General features: G+C 38.5%; 2 protein-coding genes across 7 annotated transcripts; one reads left to right on the top strand and one right to left on the bottom strand.

Moving 5' to 3' along the window:
* Window positions 1-119: 119 nt before the first annotated feature.
* On the top strand, window positions 120-14,715 carry LOC118271677 (ubiquitin carboxyl-terminal hydrolase 16). 6 transcript variants are annotated; one of them, XM_050693996.1, is made up of 7 exons: window positions 120-283; window positions 461-1,332; window positions 6,059-6,182; window positions 6,842-6,992; window positions 8,370-8,517; window positions 10,334-10,426; window positions 10,683-14,715. In XM_050693996.1, the coding sequence occupies exons 2-7, from the start codon at window positions 483-485 to the stop codon at window positions 12,293-12,295; spliced, it is 2,979 nt and encodes a 992-aa protein (XP_050549953.1). In that variant the 5' UTR covers window positions 120-283; window positions 461-482; the 3' UTR covers window positions 12,296-14,715. The 6 variants fall into 6 exon arrangements, with proteins under 6 accessions (XP_050549953.1, XP_035443704.1, XP_050549952.1 ...); XM_035587811.2 differs by having other exon boundaries at window positions 10,331-10,426; XM_050693995.1 differs by having other exon boundaries at window positions 6,842-7,001.
* A 371-nt stretch (window positions 14,716-15,086) lies between these two features.
* On the bottom strand, window positions 15,087-19,554 carry LOC118271787 (recQ-mediated genome instability protein 1-like). The gene is made up of 7 exons (XM_035587998.2): window positions 19,198-19,554; window positions 18,647-18,843; window positions 18,153-18,249; window positions 17,719-17,831; window positions 16,555-16,695; window positions 15,561-16,249; window positions 15,087-15,310 (listed from the first exon to the last, which is right to left on the bottom strand). Exons 1-7 carry the CDS (start codon window positions 19,272-19,274, stop codon window positions 15,170-15,172), a joined length of 1,455 nt encoding a protein of 484 aa, XP_035443891.2. The 5' UTR covers window positions 19,275-19,554; the 3' UTR covers window positions 15,087-15,169.
* Window positions 19,555-19,719: the final 165 nt, after the last annotated feature.

Genomic DNA, 19,719 nt, shown 5'->3' with positions numbered 1-19,719 from the left:
CTATCAGTCAATAGATGGCGCTGAAAAGACTAGAGGTGAGCCATTTTGATGGCTATTTGACAGCTGCGAAATTGTTTTTTAGTCGATTTTTTGAAGTTTTGCAGTCTATCACTTCAGATTTGATGTAAATGGGTTATTTTTTTATTTTCCATTTCCAATTAGATTGGTAACATTGCCAAGAAAGATGGTTGACGGTGGTACACTTTTCTGACAAAATTGGAAAACTTTATCTTTTTGTTATACTCGACGTTTTAAAGATAGTTTTTCACCGTCGTATGTAACTGTAAGTAGTTGATAATTTTATTTATAGTCCTTTGGCATGATTGCACATTTCCTGAGGGCCATACGCGATGAATGTGCGTTGTCACGCGTGCAATGGCTATCGACATAGATTTGACATTTTATTCTTTTTGTGTTAGTGCGGTTATTCTTACCACATGTATCTTGTTACGTATTGCAGGCGGTTACATTGAGACGTGACAATGGTTAAGAAAAAGAGACAAAGCGATCCTGGGGAGAATGGCGACGAATCCACGGAATCTTGCGACGAAAACGTCAAGTCCGCATGTCCTCATGTTGCTAAAGCCGTTGACCTGACCCAGCTGAAGAAGGCGCTCAAAACGGGAGGCTTCCAGAAGGACTGCTCTGAGTGCAAGAAATCGCCTAAGATTGAGGTTCCTGACCCCGACTACGAAGAAGATCTTTCTTTGTGGATGTGCTTGCGCTGTGGTTCACAGTTATGTGGTCGAACGCGCAATAAGCACGCATTGAACCACTTCCATACCCCGCGCTCCGACTGCCATGCACTCACAGCCAACACCACAACCTGGGACATTTACTGTTATAACTGCAATAATGAAGTTACTGCCTCAAGTGCTAAGAAGCTCCATGAGTGTGTAGAATACCTTAAGAAACAGGCTGTTGGAGGTGGGAACGCTAAATCCCTGCCTCCTATAGAACTGCCATTTATTCAGGACTCTAAAACTGACATAGCAACTGTAGAAACTATAATTAAAATTGACCCATTATCTAAAGGAAAAGACAAAGCTATGTTTAATGGTTTACCGAGGGTCCGTGGACTTACTAATTTAGGGAACACATGCTTCTTCAATTCAGTCATGCAATGTTTGGTGCAAACACCATACTTATTGCAAGTACTACAGGAGATGGCTAATCCAGGGGAGAGGTTTACATTGCCTGGTGGCAAGTTGAAGTTGAAACCTGATGGTGATGATGGCAAGGAGGTGGAACTGCCTCCTATAACAGGCCAGCTGGCTGAGTGGGGATCATTAACTCGCACACTAGCTGAAACTCTGAGTGAACTACAGGCAGGTATGTAGAAATTGATTTGACCATTATTTTTCCATTTAATATCGACTTGATAACTGTTGTACTACAACATAAACCTTGAATTTATTACCTCAGTATCTTTGTGTGCACAAACATTTGTGAGCATTAACAGAAATTAATGATCTTTACAATCCAGTTGGATATTTTATCTACCTTTTATTGCATTCACAATCACAACAAAAACAATGAACAAGAAACATGTGGCTCAATAATAAAAACTTTCATAGTTGTTGCAAATATTTATTTAGAATATATTTATGTGGAATATTCATAAGTAAATTACGGTTGCAAATTTTTATTGAGCATTAAATATTACAGCTGCATAATGGATACAATAATTACTGGAGATGATTTCTTTGTTTACCTTGTGCATTATTTATACTGCAACAGCTGCAACTGTAAGCAATGTTGCATACAATCTAGTCAACTGTAAAGTATAATACTTAATACATTACAATTTGGCACATAATCTACTAATTAAAAAGCTAAATGTTATTTTAACTTCTCATCTGTTCTGTCTTCATTCAACATTTGTGATAATTACGACATTTAATAAGTTCCTTTGTCCTTATAAATCTAATGTGTCATACTGTTATAATTTATAAACAAAAGCTTTGTTTGGATACATTTATTTTGCAATGCTTTACTGTACTACTGATTTCATTTACTTCATGGTTCAATGTGCTTTTTGTTGTTATCTTGTTTTTTTATTATTATTGTTGAGTAGAAACACTAACATTATAGGTAAATATCAAAGTTTGTCTGTCAATCATGCTGAAACTACTGAACCAATTTCAAAGAAATTTGGTATGAGTTGACTTGGGTGATGGGATACTTATTATCCCATTGGAATGGCCAAACCACTAGCAGAAGATAGTAATGATATAATTAAGAAAGCACTTTTTTTAAAACAACCATCAATGAAATATTTATATAGGAATGTTTTTACAAGTATCTTATTGACAATACTTTAAAAAATACTTGGTCCATTATTTCAACACCATTGAAATCAATTGGTTAGGACTACTAAAATTTTCTCATTATAATGAAAATCTTAAATACAAAGTTGTGCTAGTGCTACTAATTATAATATCTTATTAATATTTTATACACAAACTAACAAAATCAATATCTTACATATTGTTTTCCAATACCGCACTATAAAAGCCAATCACACATGTATAGTTATTGACAAGATGTCTCCAAGCACAATTTGTAGCCAACCCACAACATAGGTTACCTATAATTAGATTTGTGACCTGATTTCACGCTTCCCCCGTCTAGTCTAACAGTCTGGACATGTTTTAAAAATATATTTTAATACTTAACACACAAAGTGTTATGGCAGAGCCTGTCGTTATGGGTGGAAAGCTAATTCTGTTCAGTTATTTGCTGTTGTGGACTTAAAATTATTTGTTTATTCTTTTATAGAAAGTAATGTTAATGGAGTATTTTGGCTGTAAATAGTTTAGTATTATACATTCTTTCTTTACAAATGTGGCATACATTTGTATGAATGTCATTCAGTTTTCTATAATATTTCATTTGACATCCGGGTGGCCCACAGGTTTATGACGCTTACCATGGGCTAGTACCAATGTGACTTTTTCTGACTTAAAATGTACTTTCTAAGAGTATTTGGACACCACTGACAAATGGTGAAGGATTGTGAGGAAACCTGGGCTTATAATTTCTAATTATAAGTTTGCATTGAGCAACTGTGGTGATTAATGCTCAAATCTTTTCCATGTGAGAAGAGGCTTTGGTCAACAGTGGCCACTAATCGGCTCATGATGTATGGCTGGATTAGATTATATTAGGCAATTTTATAGTATTTTCCTTGAAAAATATTAATTTCTATCACCAGGAAGAGATTCGGACCATTACTTGGCAAAAAAGTAATTACCTACAAAGTTTTACAATGTTATCATAATCACATATGGCCCAAGTACTGATAAAGCAGATAAAGGCAATATTTTGATAAATATTAACATACATTGACATTGAATTAATAAACTTGAACTTGTATTGTGGAAGTTGCTGTTTTATAACTACTGAGCTTTATTATAAACTAGCGACTCTCGCGCGCTTTTACCCGATTGTAGGGTGATTGATGAAGGCCTTCCTCAAAAAATGGACCTTCTAACACAAAAAGAATTATCCTATTCAAATCAGTAGTTTCAAAGATAATAAGTTCAAACAAACAAATGACAACCTCTTTAGGTTTATAATACTATGTATATTGTATATAGAAAATAAAAAGGTTTTAACATCCAGTTAGAAATAATGATCTCACATCCATGAGATTAATAGACTGCTTCAATATTTTTATTGTACAAAACTCTAATAAATCCTATTCTGAAGTTAGACAAAGGAATCAATATGTCTTCAACTTCATACTTATTAAAAATCATATACTAAATTTTAAGCCCTTTTTATTGCCAACTATTGTCATAAAACTACTTACTCTTACAGCTAATACTACCTACCTATTTCTTAAAAGGAAAATCTCAGTAAAATCAACTTCCTGAAAGGTTTAAAACCGAGATATCATTACCTAATCATGATTTCCTTATCAGATTTCACAGCCTTGTCCCCACGATTACCGCTAACGTAATACTTAAAGCATCTTTTTTTAGCAATAGATTTTGTTTGTTTCTAGCTGTCAAATAGTTCCCGTTATTCTTATTTACGATTCGTTATGTAAACTGTATGTATGTAAATGCTCCATGGCCGACGCATTCGACATTACTATGTACATTTGATATAAATAACAGTACAATGTAGTTGTAGGTACTTTCCATTGAATGTTTTAATATTTTATCCACTTATTATGGCGCTGTATGTTCTTACATTTCTCTTGTAATGAATCTCATATAATGTATGGCCAATCTCCAAGTCCGCAAAAGACCGGCATCGCACTTGTAACTCCTCTTGTGTTGCGAGGTGTTCATGGGCGTAGATTGTTTACCATCAGGTTGCTTTGCTCGTTTATCGCCCTACCTTTTAAAAAAGAGGGCAAGACTACTGTACATTGGTAAATGGATACTAAGTACGATAACTTTAGGCTCCGTGCTATTACTGAGAATTGTCCGTAAAGTAATCCAGGATCCCTTTCCTTACGCACAAACAAAGCAATATATTCCATAAATCCCTATATTTATAAATATGTACAAAATAATCATTAGTTCTATAAATAAAGGTATAAATTTAGCCTCTGTCTATACTTGGTGTATTCGACCAAGGTGAGGGCGCAATTACGCACGTTCAAGATTATAAGTATTTATGCAATCGGCAAGGAAAACTCCAGCTCAGGGTTACATGTGCTAGTGCTACGTAAATCTGTTAACTGTTTTAAGGTAATTGAGAATATTGTGTTAAGTTTTTTTTTTTAAACTTGACATCACTCTTTTTTATTTTCGATAGGAGTAGGTCATTATTGGTCCCGTGTATAGGTGCGTTATGATAATAAACTGAATGAAATTTCAAACCCTATGTTGTTTTACGCTGTCTTTATGCCGCAGAAACCGAAATAACTCAATAATACTTTGCCCCTCTTTACCCGACCCGGGTATCAACCACTCGTGGGCTCAATGATAATAATGTTAGTCGATAAGTTGCACCATAAGTCCTCTCCTTGTTCTATTTATAGAAATAATAGTAACTTTAAACCTACTGTTCAAGATATTTTTTTTGTATAATATTCGCCAGTAGCGTGGCCAGGCGTCCGGATAAAGCCGGACATGGTCAGGCTTTTTGATTGCGTGTCCGGCCAAAATTAATAGTATTCGGATGGTGTCCGGCTTTTGTTGGGTTTATGGTAAACATAAAAACGCTTGGTTTTTACATTCCTTTTTCTGTCCTATTAATAATAAGTCGCGAAATCCTCAATCTTGTAGAGTGTCATGACATGCGAAGCCGTGGTACACGCCTAGTGAACATTTCACCTCCATGTGATACTTCTCCCACGTTTAAAGATACCCTATGATAATGTCAGTCACTTAAACATTCAGCTGCTTATCGATTGTGTCACATTTTTGCATTTCAAGTCTTTTACAGTTTGACGGCGATGTGTTTTCTTTTATTTTTACTTCGTTTTATCTGTCCTTGAAAACTGTAGTTTTTGCAATGGAAGCGATGTTTTTCTGTGACCTTACTTGAGTTAGAGTTTTATTACGTAGCAGTAGTAGTACATCTAGATTATGTTTAGGATATGTGTTTAAAGTTCACGTATTTTGTTTCTCGAAGGGTTTTTTTAAGGGGGAAAATCATCCAATGTTTTCTCTCGCCAGGGTGAGGCGAGAGGAAGTGTCAGACTCTTACTGACTAAAAACCACCCCGTTCCTACTCCTGCTTTTCGAGCCGGAGCCCCGATAAACCCGCTAGTTCGCAGCTCCAGATTAGTTCTCAAAGGGTTGCAAGAGGGCTTAGTACGAGTTTGTTTTACATTTGACGAGAACGCACTCGGCGCTGATTGATTCGTTCAATGTAGCGGACCAGAAACACACATTACAAAGGTTCACATACTATGATATCCACATTTCGCTAGTTACTTTCCCAATCCCTTTTTACCTAAATCCTTTGTTGTGGGTGCGTTTACAAACTTACATTTACACAAACACAACACGCCCATACCGGCCAGTGGGGCACTCCACCCGACAAGCTATACAGCAGCAATTGATTATAAAAACCGTTCCAATGTTTCCAGGAGAGGGTGGTGTGTACACGCCTAGGAAGCTGCTGTCTGCGTTGGTGAACAAGCTGCCGCAGTTCGGAGGCGGCGACCAGCATGACGCCCATGAGCTGCTCAGGCATCTGCTAGAGGCTGTCAGGTATGAACTAGGAGAGAAACTACTTTTATATGACTTGGCGAAAATCATCCCAGACTAAATCACACATAAATAAATGAATAAGAATTATTTTAATAGAAATTTTTTTGCCTAATAATTACCTATGTTATTAGTCTCTGAATGACACTATTGGGCATGATCCGAGACGCACCTAATACTAAGCTAATTTTTGGTAATTACTTTACCCAATTCGAGTATTGAAAACAAGACTTCGTGCTTGGGTAGTGGTAGTATATTGGAGAAACAATTAAATGGAAGCTACTATACCGAAGTATTTTTTTTTATTAATAAACCTTTTGTCACACTACGATTTTCTCCTGTGTTGTGGATGCATTTACAATCATACAAGTTCACATACATATCACACCGAAACTAGAAACTACAATTTGTGGATCACGCAAAGAGTTCGAACCGAACCCGCTACACGATGCGCGACTCTGCCGGTTTCCCAGGCACCGCGCCAACCGTGCAGTCGAATTATTACATTCACATTCTGCAGACAGAGATGAATGGTAGATATTGTGTTATGACTGCGCATTAGTCTCTAATAGACTAAACTTATACCTAACTAGAGAGATAACACTAACTCCCAACACACACTTCTAACGTACTTGTACCAACAATAGCCCATCTGTCTCCAGGTCAGAGGACCTTCGTCGTTATCAGTCAGTGATACTGAGCAGCCTTGGCATGAACTCCAAGGTCGACCCCGCCAAGGTCGATGGTGAGGTCAAACAGAAGGTCAAATTCTACGGACAACAGGCATCCGACACGATGCTCAGACCAGAACAGGTAATTAAGGTATAAAATTAAGTCCGGGAGTACACTTTTATATGAAGAGTTGAGATTTTTCGTGTGACTCCCCCTTTCCTTCCCTTTTTTCTAGTTATAGCAGTTTAGTTACTGTGATTTTACCCAAGGAGTTGATATAAGTTATGCTTATAGTTTATGTTAAAATTAATAGTTATACCGTGGTTTATTCCATTATTAGTAAATAGAGATGAAGGCATATAAAATAACCCTCCTTCTGGCGCAGTCGGGTAAAAAAGAATCTTTCAGTCTCTCTCGATTAGTAGCGACATAGCTTCTACGACAGTTTAAGCGTGCAGATAATTAAATAATATATTAATTAAATGTATTTTTAAAGGTTTTTAAACACTGGTAACTATGTCGGGGATCATCATCTGATTAGGTTTTTTTTGTATCTTTTAATAACCAACCTCTCGTATGGGTGGTATATAAGACAACAATAAAAAACACATTGTGTCTCGTGTGGATCTGCGTTCCGGCACACGAAGGGTTAATTCTGTTTTGAGGAAGATGTAACCTATTATTATAGTTATGATTTGAGACCATAGTTTAAAAAAAGTGTAACAATTCCCCCTCCCGTTTTAATGCCTGCGTGTGTTGAATCTTAATAGTATTTTTTTAATTATGAATGATATAATTAAGTTTGTATAATCGAATCAATATGTATATTGCTCCTAGTCTAGAATTGTATAAATTATATTTACGTTTGCTTTGTAACTTTGTGTAAATAGTCCGAACATTGATGCCGTAGTAGTGTGTGATAATTAAAACCAATATTTGACTGGCCTGTATAATTAGTAGTTAGTTAGTACAATTAGGTTGCTGTGATTATTTGCATGACTTTTTCAAAATTCTTACTCAAATGAGATGATTTTGCTGAATTAGTTAGTGTATTTGTAACCTACAGTACATCTTTTCTTCTGTACCCTTAGTACGAGTTTGCTTTACGTTAAACGAAAATGAAACGAGAGCGCGTTCGGCACTGTGATTGGCCGGCGAGAATGAATCTACCAGTCAGAGCTCCGAACGCGCATTCGTTTCGATCTCATTAAATGTAAAACAAACTCGTACTATACAGTTACAGTATTAAATATTTTAATGTGATGAATAAAGGACTTGCTTTTCGATATCTTCTGATTAGGTTTAATTTCTAGGCTCCAGATAAGAATATTGATCGTATTAGACTTAAAAAATAATCATCAAATTATATAAAATTTGTTTCACTCAGATTACAATCCGATCACCCGTGTAATATAACAAAATAAACGCACAACAGTCATGCGTGCATGCAACCGCTACTCCAATGACAACATCATTCCAATTAACTTGTAATTAAAACATGACTGTTCCTAATTCCAGGTGTTCCGTGGTTTCCTAGTCTCAACCTTGGAATGTCAGGAGTGTCTTCACCAGTCAGACAGGGCAGAATACTTCCTTGACCTGTCGCTACCTGTTGCTGCCAGTCGTCCGCAGCCCCCGGCAGTAGTCCGCAGGAAAACACCCAATGGTATGTTTCCAAGTGAAATTATTTTTATCTGTGTTGTATGTCTGTTGTGTAGTTTTTTCTATTAACTATTGCTTTTGTGAGCTGTTGTACGCTTAGTATGAGTTTGCTTTACGTCTGACGAAAATGAAATGAGATCGTGTTCGGCGCTTTGATTGGCCGGCGCGAGTAACCAACCAATCAGAGCGCCGAATGCTCTCTAGTTTCGATCTCGTTAAATGTAAAACAAACTCGTATTAAGCTCCCTGTATATTTGGTTTGGATTACACACAGATTGGTCGGGGTTTTCTAATCAAAATGGGTTTTAAAAACTTACTTCAAACGAAACACTTTAACCTTATTTTGGTGCGGTTTTAAAACACTAATCTATAAATACGGTGTGATATGATTTGTGCCTTTTTCATCACTATCGTAACAGTGGTTGTGGTCATCAAATCAGAGATAGTGGTCAGTTACTGTGATAATAATTTTGACTACAGAGCAATAGAAACTAATTACCTATCTATATGTAGTAAGTTAATTAAATGTATAAATAAAGTGTTTCTTTATTATCAAGACTGCAGTGTAAATGTTTTATTAACAAATCCAATCAATATATCAACTATACAAATCTAGATTGCAGTCACGGTAGGCACCTAATAGACATACGTCGCCATAATAATAATAATTATGTGATGGACTTCGACTTACGACATGATTTGGTAAACTATTGGTGTAGCCTGTACATACCAAGACATTGCCGTTTTTCAGTAGCATGTTACACCATACCAGTCAAAATTACTGGAATTTAAACTGATTAAAGTACTATAGGTGAACCACACTCAGGAAAGATAGTAGAATGTGATAGTTTCGTGTTTATACACTGTAAACCTAACACCTGTGTTACTTAATTAGTTAATTCAAAGATTGGTGTAGCTATTGTAGCACTCACAAAGTTAGCAATAAGTAAATAAATAAAAAACAATTTAGTCTTTATTACTATGAGCATAGATTTGTAAAAAAACATCCAGACCCCCTGTGTGCCACACCTTTTTAACAAAATAGTCACATTTTCACCTTTATTTAAATAATTATATTAACTTTTATATTTTCCAATCTAAGTTTTGTCCCTAAATTAATAAAATATTTAATTGTTACTAAACGCCAAAATGCATAAATGTGATAATTTCTGTCAACTTCTGCTTACCTCAAACGATATGGTATCGTGATGATCGTAGCACGCTTTGCTTATTTTGCACTTTTCGAAATGTATTGCACTACTACATGTATGTATTTACGTTCAAAATTATTAATACTACTGCCGACAGCAAACTGTTGTAGGCTTCTATCTTCGTTTACTGTATATAGGGTGACTGGTAATTAGTGAACGATATTTAAACACGTGATTGTACTCATGATTACAAACAACTTTCCCAAAGAAACTTTTTGTATACTCATTAGTTTTATTTTATCACAATAACAAAAGGTGTCTGGTTAGACGTATGTCCTAAGATTTTTATCATGATCGCAGATTACAATATGTAATCGAACCTATTTAAATGTACCTACATATTATGTATTAGGGCTGTGTCCTGATAAAATCGTTAAGAACCAGCAAGTTATTGAAATTATGTGGACATGAAACAATTGTCTGAAACTATAATAGAATCAAAGATATTGATGAGTTCAGGAAATATTTCAAGCTAAATCTATCCTATCTGTTATGTTACCTATCGGGAATGACTAGGATAACGTAGTGCAAACATGGTCGAGCAGTGTTAACGCGACTCAATGTGTAGTAACTAAGGCATGTAATGACAAGAGAACATATTTTCAGAAGAGAATGTTTACAATGCACAAGAGGAGAAACCTTCCAAACATCAGCTGAAGAAGGAGCGGATAGCTGCGCGCAAAGCCGCCAGGAAGAACAAAGGTGGTACTCTAGCAGTTTGACGTGTCACCGTATCTCGCCTGGCTGGCATCGCATCATATATCCTTCTCTGCTTCATACTATGTATCTATCAACCATAGCTTCTGTATACCACGAGTAACGGGAACATAATTCTCTCGGTATCTATCAAGCTTCAAGACTAATCGCACGTCACGCCAGCTGGTTACACTCGTGTCCATTATACGTAGTATTATATCCACATGTTGATCAAAAGTTTATGTGTAATTCATCTTTCCAGGTAATTCTACGTCCAAAGACGAGCCGTCCGGAGACACTAATGGTACTGCCAAAGCGGACGGTAAGTCATCGTCGGAGCAATCTGATGCCGACGTGGAGGACAACCTGGAGGACATGCCGCGCCAGCCCGACACCCACACCGTGTCCGTGGGCACACAGGCCATCGCGCACACCGCCGCCAACTTCGCCGCGTACCACATGGAGTCAGGGTACAACTCCGAGAAGGTGATCAGCTCCGACTCCATCCGCACCAGTCCTGTCGACATGGACAAGGAGAAGACGGACAGCACCCCCGAGCATGCCGACAAGGACAAGGTCGAGTTCGCCGACCACTCCACCTCGACCACCGCCATCCCTCTCGAATACAAACCTCTAATATCACTAGAGAACCTCTCCAACCCCGACTCGGGCGTGGCCAGCCCGGAGGCCACCAAACACAACTCCACAGAAACCGTTGACAACGTCGACTCCCCCACTAATGGTAAGGAACTCGGCAGTCATAGTTCGCTCTCCAGCGAGATTAACCTAGACCTGTCGAGTCCGCAGCACAACAAGCTGTCCCCCGTGAAAACAGAGTTCGAGAGGCCCGTGTCGCGAATATCGTTCGTGCCCGAGTACTCCAACGAGGTGGTGTCCCGCGGCATCAGTGTGCAGGGATGTCGCAGCGTACTCGAACACAGCGGGGAGAGCAGCTACGAGTCTCTGCCGGAGAGCAAAACATTCAATGACCTGAACAACCACTTGGACAAACTGAACTTATACAATTTAGAGGATTCTAAGACCAAAAAGCCCGCGTTACCGTCACCCGTCACAGTGGAGGCCCCCGTGGAACCTCCGCCACCCGCGCCCAAACCCAAAGTCAACAACATCGAAGCCGAGAAGAGTCAGAGGGACTTCATGCCTTACTCACGACAGAGTCCACTGTCACCGCGCTACGTTTGTGACGAAGATGAATGTAGCATCCAGTCGTGTCTGAGCCAGTTCACCGCGCTGGAACTGCTGACCGGGAACAACAAGGTCGGCTGCGAGACCTGCACCGAGCGGATCAACGGCAAGGACGGCAAGACCGTGTACACCAACGCTACCAAGCGGTTCCTGGTGTCGAGTCCGCCCGCCATACTGATCCTGCACCTGAAGCGGTTCCAGATCGGGCCGCGCTGCATGTTCCGCAAGATGTCGAAGCACGTGGACTTCCCCACCGTGCTGGACCTGGCGCCCTTCTGCGCCATGGACAAGGTGCGCAAGCTGCCCAACGTGGCGCGCGCGCAGACGGCGCTGCTGTACTCGCTGTACGGCGTGGTGGAGCACTCGGGCGGCATGCACGGCGGGCACTACGTGGCCTACGTCAAGGTGCGCGGCCGCGTGCGCGCCGGCGACCCGCGCTGGTGGTTCCTGCCCAAGGGGGGCAACAGCGCGCCCGCCGCCGCCGCCGGCGACGCTGATCGCGACTCGGACTCCGAGCTGTCGGGATACGAGTCCGGCGAGGGCGCGTCGGCGGCGGAGCCCCCGCCCGGCAAGTGGTACTACGTGTCGGACAGCATGGTGTCCGAGGTCAGCGAGGAGAAGGTGCTGAGGGCGCAGGCCTACCTGCTGTTCTACGAGAGGATCGTATAAGCGCCGCGGCACCCTCCACGGCCTAAACTTGTGGATTGGCATTTAAGTGGAAGACTGGTAGGATCGGTTTTATCGTAGGCGAGTCGCATGTTGTTACGTTACTGATGGCGCTGTACATAGCTTCGTTATTATTTACTGGCTTTTTCGTTTAAACTAAATGTTTGGTGCGCGCTAGCCGTCGCGGCCATGTGATTATTTTATTAATGAATTGTTTATGTATATATACGTCGCGTAGCGCTGGCTGTGAGCTATCCTCGTGAGACGGTCCGGTCCGCTTGTTGTTACACTACTCGTTGCTATGGGTGCTACATACACATACATACCCGACTGATGTTATCTGAACTGTACAGAATGAGTCGCAGCCATCGCTACAGACGCGTCCTAAGCTTGTTACTGTTAGTTTTATATAACGAACTTGAAGAATACTGTTATTAGTCACAATGTTCACCGCGAACTCTGTTCTGTATAAATTATGTTTGAGTGGCATTCGTTTACATTGCGGTATGTCTATGTTGCAAGCTATGACGAAATATTTTGCTAATATTGCTAAACGTATCTTGCACGTGGATATATTACCATATAATGTTCGCTGCGGTAGACTAACGACGTAAGTGCTAAACTACAGGAATTGACGGGGAACACGATACGATGCACTTACGACGTTATTCGTCGGAGTCGTAAGTAGTGTTTGTACCAGTCAATGTAATTGATAAAATTATGTTACGTTGATACAATACGAATATTTAAACTCATCTCATTAAGATTAAATGTTTCACCCGTTGTACGTAATTGGTCGATTGTTTTCAAGTTTTGTATTTATTCTAATATTTATGTTTGTATTATGTAATCGTGTTTTTGCTGGAGGTTATTCTTTGAGGGTCGTTACAAGTTGTTAGGTGGTGATCACGGTAGCGGGCGCGCCCAGCCTGACCATGGGTAGTCTTCCATTGCGGTGTCAAGAGATGTGCAAGCATACATTGCCTGCAACTCGTATAAAACATGCCCCTATGCATCGGCTGTCGCTTTTAACGAAGTAGATAAGTTATTTATTATCTGTTAACGATTACGTCAATTTTACGACTATATCAGACCTAGTTTTAAAGTGATTTTCTTTTTCAATGAAATTCATAAATATAGATAATCTCATAAGATGTATAGTTAATGTTTTATCTTGATTACATTATTGATATTATCCAAGCAATCATTTTACTCGATTTTAATGTACTGAATAGTGTCGGTCGGTGGTTCGTTGTCCTGGAGTGTACCGAGCGTTTTGTATATAGTGGGATAAACATAGCAATCTTAGATCTCCGTGTGATCTCGCGCTTGTTGGAATATTCTAACCTCTATTTATTGTATTAACTTGGTGCCATTCTGTACGCAAATGGTACGTCGCCCCAACAGGCTCGCGTCGCATACTGTCTGGATAATACGTTCGTATAATTAATATTGCTGCTATTTTCACTTAGTTAAGTGATAATTGAACTATCAATAAATGAGTTGAATCATTTGATTAATGGGAGTTACACTATATAATGTTATTTTATTCATATCATCCCGTCATCATTACGTTGTAGGTTGTAAATACACTTTTTTATAAAAGGTTAGGCTACCTTCGCGGTAACGACCGAGTCGCACGACTAGTCGGTTCCCGAACACCTATTTTATTTTTTAATCGCATATTAAGTTTTAATACAAGCATTATGTAACATTGAGTGCTCAATTTAGTTGTTGCTTTTATCGTGTGCAACTAATTATGTTTTAAGGACTTGTCATACTTATCATGATTACACATTTGGGATGAAAATGCTAGGTCGAACGCAGTTGCTAATGAAATTATGCAACACGATAGAAAGCTGATTGTTTTGATGTAATCTTCTATAATAAAATCCTGTGAGACTCAAAGAATTTTCTGTAATTAAATTAAAATTTCAAAACTTCTATTTATTTGTATTCTTTCATTCATTCAGGATTTTATGTGATCACTGTACAATCGGATAATTAATTTTACTATTTAAAAAACCAAAGATAAGGTTTTCTTGTCGGTAGTGGTTTATTCACTACTACTTTAAAATAAAAACTAAGTATAGCCTACCTAAGGTAAAGCTATCTTTGACGAATATACTCATTGATTGCAATATTGTAAAATAATAATAATTTATTAATGAAAAAGTCCCCTTCTTTTGAAGTAAGGGTTGCCAGTAATAATAAATAGTAGTAGTCTAGTGTTTCCATCTCAAATGTTAGCTTTGTAAGTAGTGTTGCAAGTTATAGATGATTTTTATGATTGCATTTGACGTCATTATGTTAGTCTTCTACCGTTAGATAGCTTGTGTTAATTATTTGATATTTTTTGTATAATATTGAATTCACAATAACTGAGTTACGAAAAGTGTATTAAAATATAGTTGTAAAATGTCTTTGGATTTTTATTGTATTGTTTTTTTTATTTATTTATGTCTTCTGTCCTCCCTCTAGTTAATTATTGATGTGATAATATCTGATCAATAAATAGAGAAACGAATTTCTTCTCTATGTCGCTAAAATATCTTATTCCATAAAACGGGGTGAATAGGAATGATACAGGAACGGGATTTTTCGAGACAGGACGGATCACCTGATGGTAAGCAATCGCCGCCACCTATGGACACCCGAAACACGCGAAAGGAATATCAAGTGTGTTGCCGGCCTTTTGGGGATAGGATTTAAAGTTGTTAGGGTATCGATGTTTGGGAAGGGGGGGTAATTGGGGTGAATAAATATTGAGACAATGTTAAAATAAAACTTAATATTTATAAAAAAATAAATATAATCTTTATTATTTACATTTCTCTTACAAAAGTACTTAGAAACTGGAATAGATAAAATATATAATCAGCTCATATTCCTCCTATTCAGCTGGTCGACGTGTGAGGCGTCGAAAGGTGTGATATTGGTTATTTTAGGCACATCCAGTAATGTCAGCTCTATGATACAATATAACACTTGTAGGGTGTCCTTTGCTTTCTGTAAACCCTGGAAAAAATAGAAAGAAAAATATGAGATGGGTCGATAAATGGACAAGCGAATCACCAGATGGTAAGCAATCGGTGCCGCCAATGGACATAAGCAATACTAGAGGAGTTACGCGTACGTGGGCGGTCATTTGGGGAAGTAACGGGATTGGGGCTTTGGTAAATTACGGCTACGATCAATAGGAACCAAGCAGAGCGGGTGAAACCACACCGGAATCGCTAGTTAGGAATAATTTAAGAAGATTACTTACCGAAATAGTCTTCTCTTTCAAATCCGGCCTTGTAGCAAACAGCTTTTTGTTCGCACTCATTTCTTGAGGCGTATAACCAACCAACTTGGACAGTACATCACTCGTGAACTCCACATCTAGACTCCCAGTACCATCCACAATGGTACATTTCAGACTCCACCCATCTTTCCCCACAGACAATTTAGACAGCAAACTCATTATTTGCCCCTTCACTCTAAACACTTTCCCCAATCTATCATTGTCACTCAAATCTTTAATCTGCTTTATATAAACAAAAGGGTCTGCTGACACGGGATTATCACCCTTATTCTGTGACATAACAACTTCATTATCGCTTGCATCTATTTGAGCTTCGAGTTCCCTAAGATAGTCTTCATCTTCTCCCAAGAATAAGTCATTATCATCTGGATAGTCGAAGGATTGGTTTGCAGTTTCCGTTTTTAATTTCTTCCCTGGGTTCGGTGTTTGAGGTTCTAGTGGTCTTTTCGCAGGTATGTCTACTAGCTGTTCTTCTAAAGCAGCTAATTGGTCTATATCTATTTCATCATCAGCAAAGGGTGGTGGTTCATCCATGTTTCGATGTTGGTCCAATGTTGGTGGTGGTTGGACGTATGGAGGCGGCATGTCTGTGTGTGGTGTAGGTATGTTCGTGTTTCTCGCCATGTTCATTGTTGAGTTGAGGTCTGATTCTGAAATGTAGAATGCATAGTCGGGGTGGTACAAAGTTAGAGAATACAACAAATTTTAACCATGTTCCATGATGGTTTTTATTTAGACTTGGTAGATGGCCGTAAACATAACCTGTTTCAACACCATATCAGCCACAAGACATGCTGAGCATAGGCAGCCCAATGACTTCCAGATTTGTTCAATCTACTATAACATTTACATTGAACAACCATTAACTTATTAGAAATGAGACCTTTGATCCCAACAGCACCATTTGCAGCTAAATTGGGTTATGGTCCTTATTATAGTGAATTTGTGTTCTCACCTTGAGTCATAGGTAACCCTAACTTAGCAGACAGTTGCCCTGCTAATGAGTTGGATATTACTATCTCCTGTACCTCTCCACCTAGTAACTCTATGGCACTCTCTGTTAATAATAGCTGCCCTCTCCGACATTCTACTGGACCTGTAAATACAAAAAAAATAAATAATTGAAATGATGGTTTACTCACGCGAAACTTTCGAGAAAAGCTCTACTAGTTTCCAAGTCATATGATGCCCGGTTTACATTATTCCAGTCCAGCGATCCAGTCCAGTACTGGATTGCTTACTGGACTGGATCTGTTACGTCTACATTATTCCAGTTATTTAGAAGCCGTTGAAGTATGAACACTACAGTGACAATGATTTCAAGAAGAGATCAGTTTCGAAAATGTTTTAAACGTGCTCAATCACTCTTGCTACAAGAAGTTATTAATGAGGTTGATAAGGAACTAAAAAAAGGAACGGATTAGCGCATAGCTTTGTTTTTATAATTTTCTGATGTTATGTCCCATAAACACGGATTATCTCTGTATATAGAGACAAACTTTATAGTTTCGTCTTCAGATAACTTCTTCACCATTGTTAAATCCCTTTTCTTCGCAAAAAAGTCCGCAAAAACAACCAACACGTGTGTACTTCGTCAGCACTGAAATGGCACTGGATTGGCCGTCTACATTATTCCAGTTGCACTGGATTGATCGCACTGGACCGAAAAGTAGACCGCGAATCCAGTTACTGGACTGGAATGCTTACTGGATTCAGTTCATTCCAGTGCCGGTTTACATTTTCCAGTAAGCAATCCAGTACTGGACTGGATCGCTGGACTGGAATAATGTAAACCGGGTATTAGGACTCTTATTAAAGAGCGACGTGTGCGGTATGTTAACATCGCGCAACTGTTTAAGGTGTAGCTGTTTTCATAAGAAAGTATCTGACAAAAAAGTGAAATGTTTGAAGGAGTTTTATACAAAGCTAATTTTTTTCTTTATGGTTTGGGGGAAACGAGCAGATGGGTCACCTGATGGTAAGCGATCAGCGCGGACCTTTGACAGTGGCAACATCAGACAAGTAACAAGTACGTTGCCGGCCTTTTAAAAAGAAGGTCTTTTTTCTTGAAGATTTGTAGAAAGATGTATCATATTTCTGAATTACATCGTTTTCTTACCTTTTACAAGTACTTTGCAACCAGGAGTGATGTCACAGCTAAGGTTCCTCATTGGTTTGTATTCTAAAGCTGTTATCTCCTGTACACCATCTGTCATGTATAATTTCAGCATCCTGGAAATAGAAGTCAGTTCAATTAGTGTTATGTTAACAAGATTGTGAATGGTCCAAATGTCCAAGAAAATTGAATTTTATTATACGAAGATGGTGACAAGAAAGGCCACTCCCCACCTGATGGTAAGTGGTTAACATGGCCTATGAACACTTACAACACTTGGGGCATTACATGCCCTTTGCTAACCCTTAAGAAACCTATTTACTCCCTTATTGGAGTACTCTATATTTAAACCCCATAATTGGTTAACGAAAGGAAATAGGGACAATATATTTGTATAAATATTAAAATTTAAATTATAGACATAGCTGATAAAGTACCTATGACTGGAGATCTTATCTTCATAGTTGGTGGTTGCCTCCACATTCTCCATGTTCACCTTTTGTAACTTCAAGTACTGCTGGTAAGCTGGGGTACCTAGGAAAACATATAGAAATAAATTTAGTCTATTGGCTACAAGAAAAGGAATAAACAAAATGTATTAAAAACCTTAGGTTGATAGTGCTGGGATGGTAAACCATCAGATGGATCACCTAATGTTAATGGACATCATAAACACCAGAGGGGAGCTATGACCAAACCCCAATATCTTTTTAAAAAGCAACACTTTCTTTTATAAGTTTTTAAACTGACATGGTCACTAACACTACATTAGAACTTGTAATATGATTATGATCATGGCACTTGCAACAGTGCCAAAATATCAGAAACTCATAGACTTAAATAAACATTGTAAATATGCTGTCTTAAGTTCTAAAGTTAAAACACTTTCTTTTCTTGTAAGGACATAATGTAGATAGTAACAAAAATGTACCTATATCCATGACAGCATTGATCTGCAGTACAAATCGTCCATTGAGCACCGTCTTCATCTGCCCGTTGAGGTTTACTGGCAGAGACCCAGGGCATATCTCCTTCAAATCATTTAACAACCATTGTTCCTTCGCTAACTTCTTAATATCATCCTCGCTATAATTGTTTTCTGTATCCTCAGATAGATATTCCACACATCTGGAAATTTACGAGAAAAAAATTAAATACAAATATAGAATTTGTTTTATGGTCTAATGGAATAAGCCGGTAAACGAGCAGACAGATCATCTGATGGTAAGCAATGGCCGTCGCACATATACACCCGAAACACCAAAGGTGTTACAAGTGCGTTCCTGGCCTTTTGGGGGTTATGTATTTAAGGGTTGTGGGGAATTGGGGATTGGGAAGATTAAGCCAACCCATTCTTGCCGAAACATGGCTCTCCCACACTTAGAAGTCAGTGCACACAAAACTGATTATCAGATTTGAATCTCTGAACAAATAAGAATCTGTTTTCTGCATCCTATTTTACTTATAGTTATTGTAACTTACCCCGATAGCCAATCGTCGACAACGAACATGTGCTGAGACGCCAGATACTGGCGCACCGCGTTCATGAGTGAAGACATGCTGTAATACTCTGATTATTCAACCTAAACTTCCTCATATCAACTACTGGTACAGCCGACTTACATCCACTAGGTTATAAGAACATGTTCGCAATGAAATTCATATTTTTGTAAACAATACACACGTTTAGTAGTGACTACTACTTTCACGCAAAAGTAAGGGCTATATAACGTTATTATATGTTAATTTATGCACTTAAAACTATAAAAAATATTGTAAAAACAGTTTTCTTTCAATTTTCCCACTGTTTATAAACAAAATGACTGAAAATAAAATACGGAAATGTCAACATGAACAATGACAAGTGACACAATGACAGTTCCGTAAACAGATAAGAATTTCCGTACACAGATTAAAATATAAACAATGTCTTCAACTTTCACCAAGGCCACCAACAGCCGTCGTGAATAATAATTTAAATAAGAAATTTGAAAGGACAGAAAC

The sequence above is a fragment of the Spodoptera frugiperda genome, chromosome 5, assembly GCF_023101765.2.
Source record: "Spodoptera frugiperda isolate SF20-4 chromosome 5, AGI-APGP_CSIRO_Sfru_2.0, whole genome shotgun sequence".
Taxonomy (NCBI): domain Eukaryota; kingdom Metazoa; phylum Arthropoda; class Insecta; order Lepidoptera; family Noctuidae; genus Spodoptera; species Spodoptera frugiperda.
This window is presented reverse-complemented; position numbering and strand designations above follow the sequence as displayed.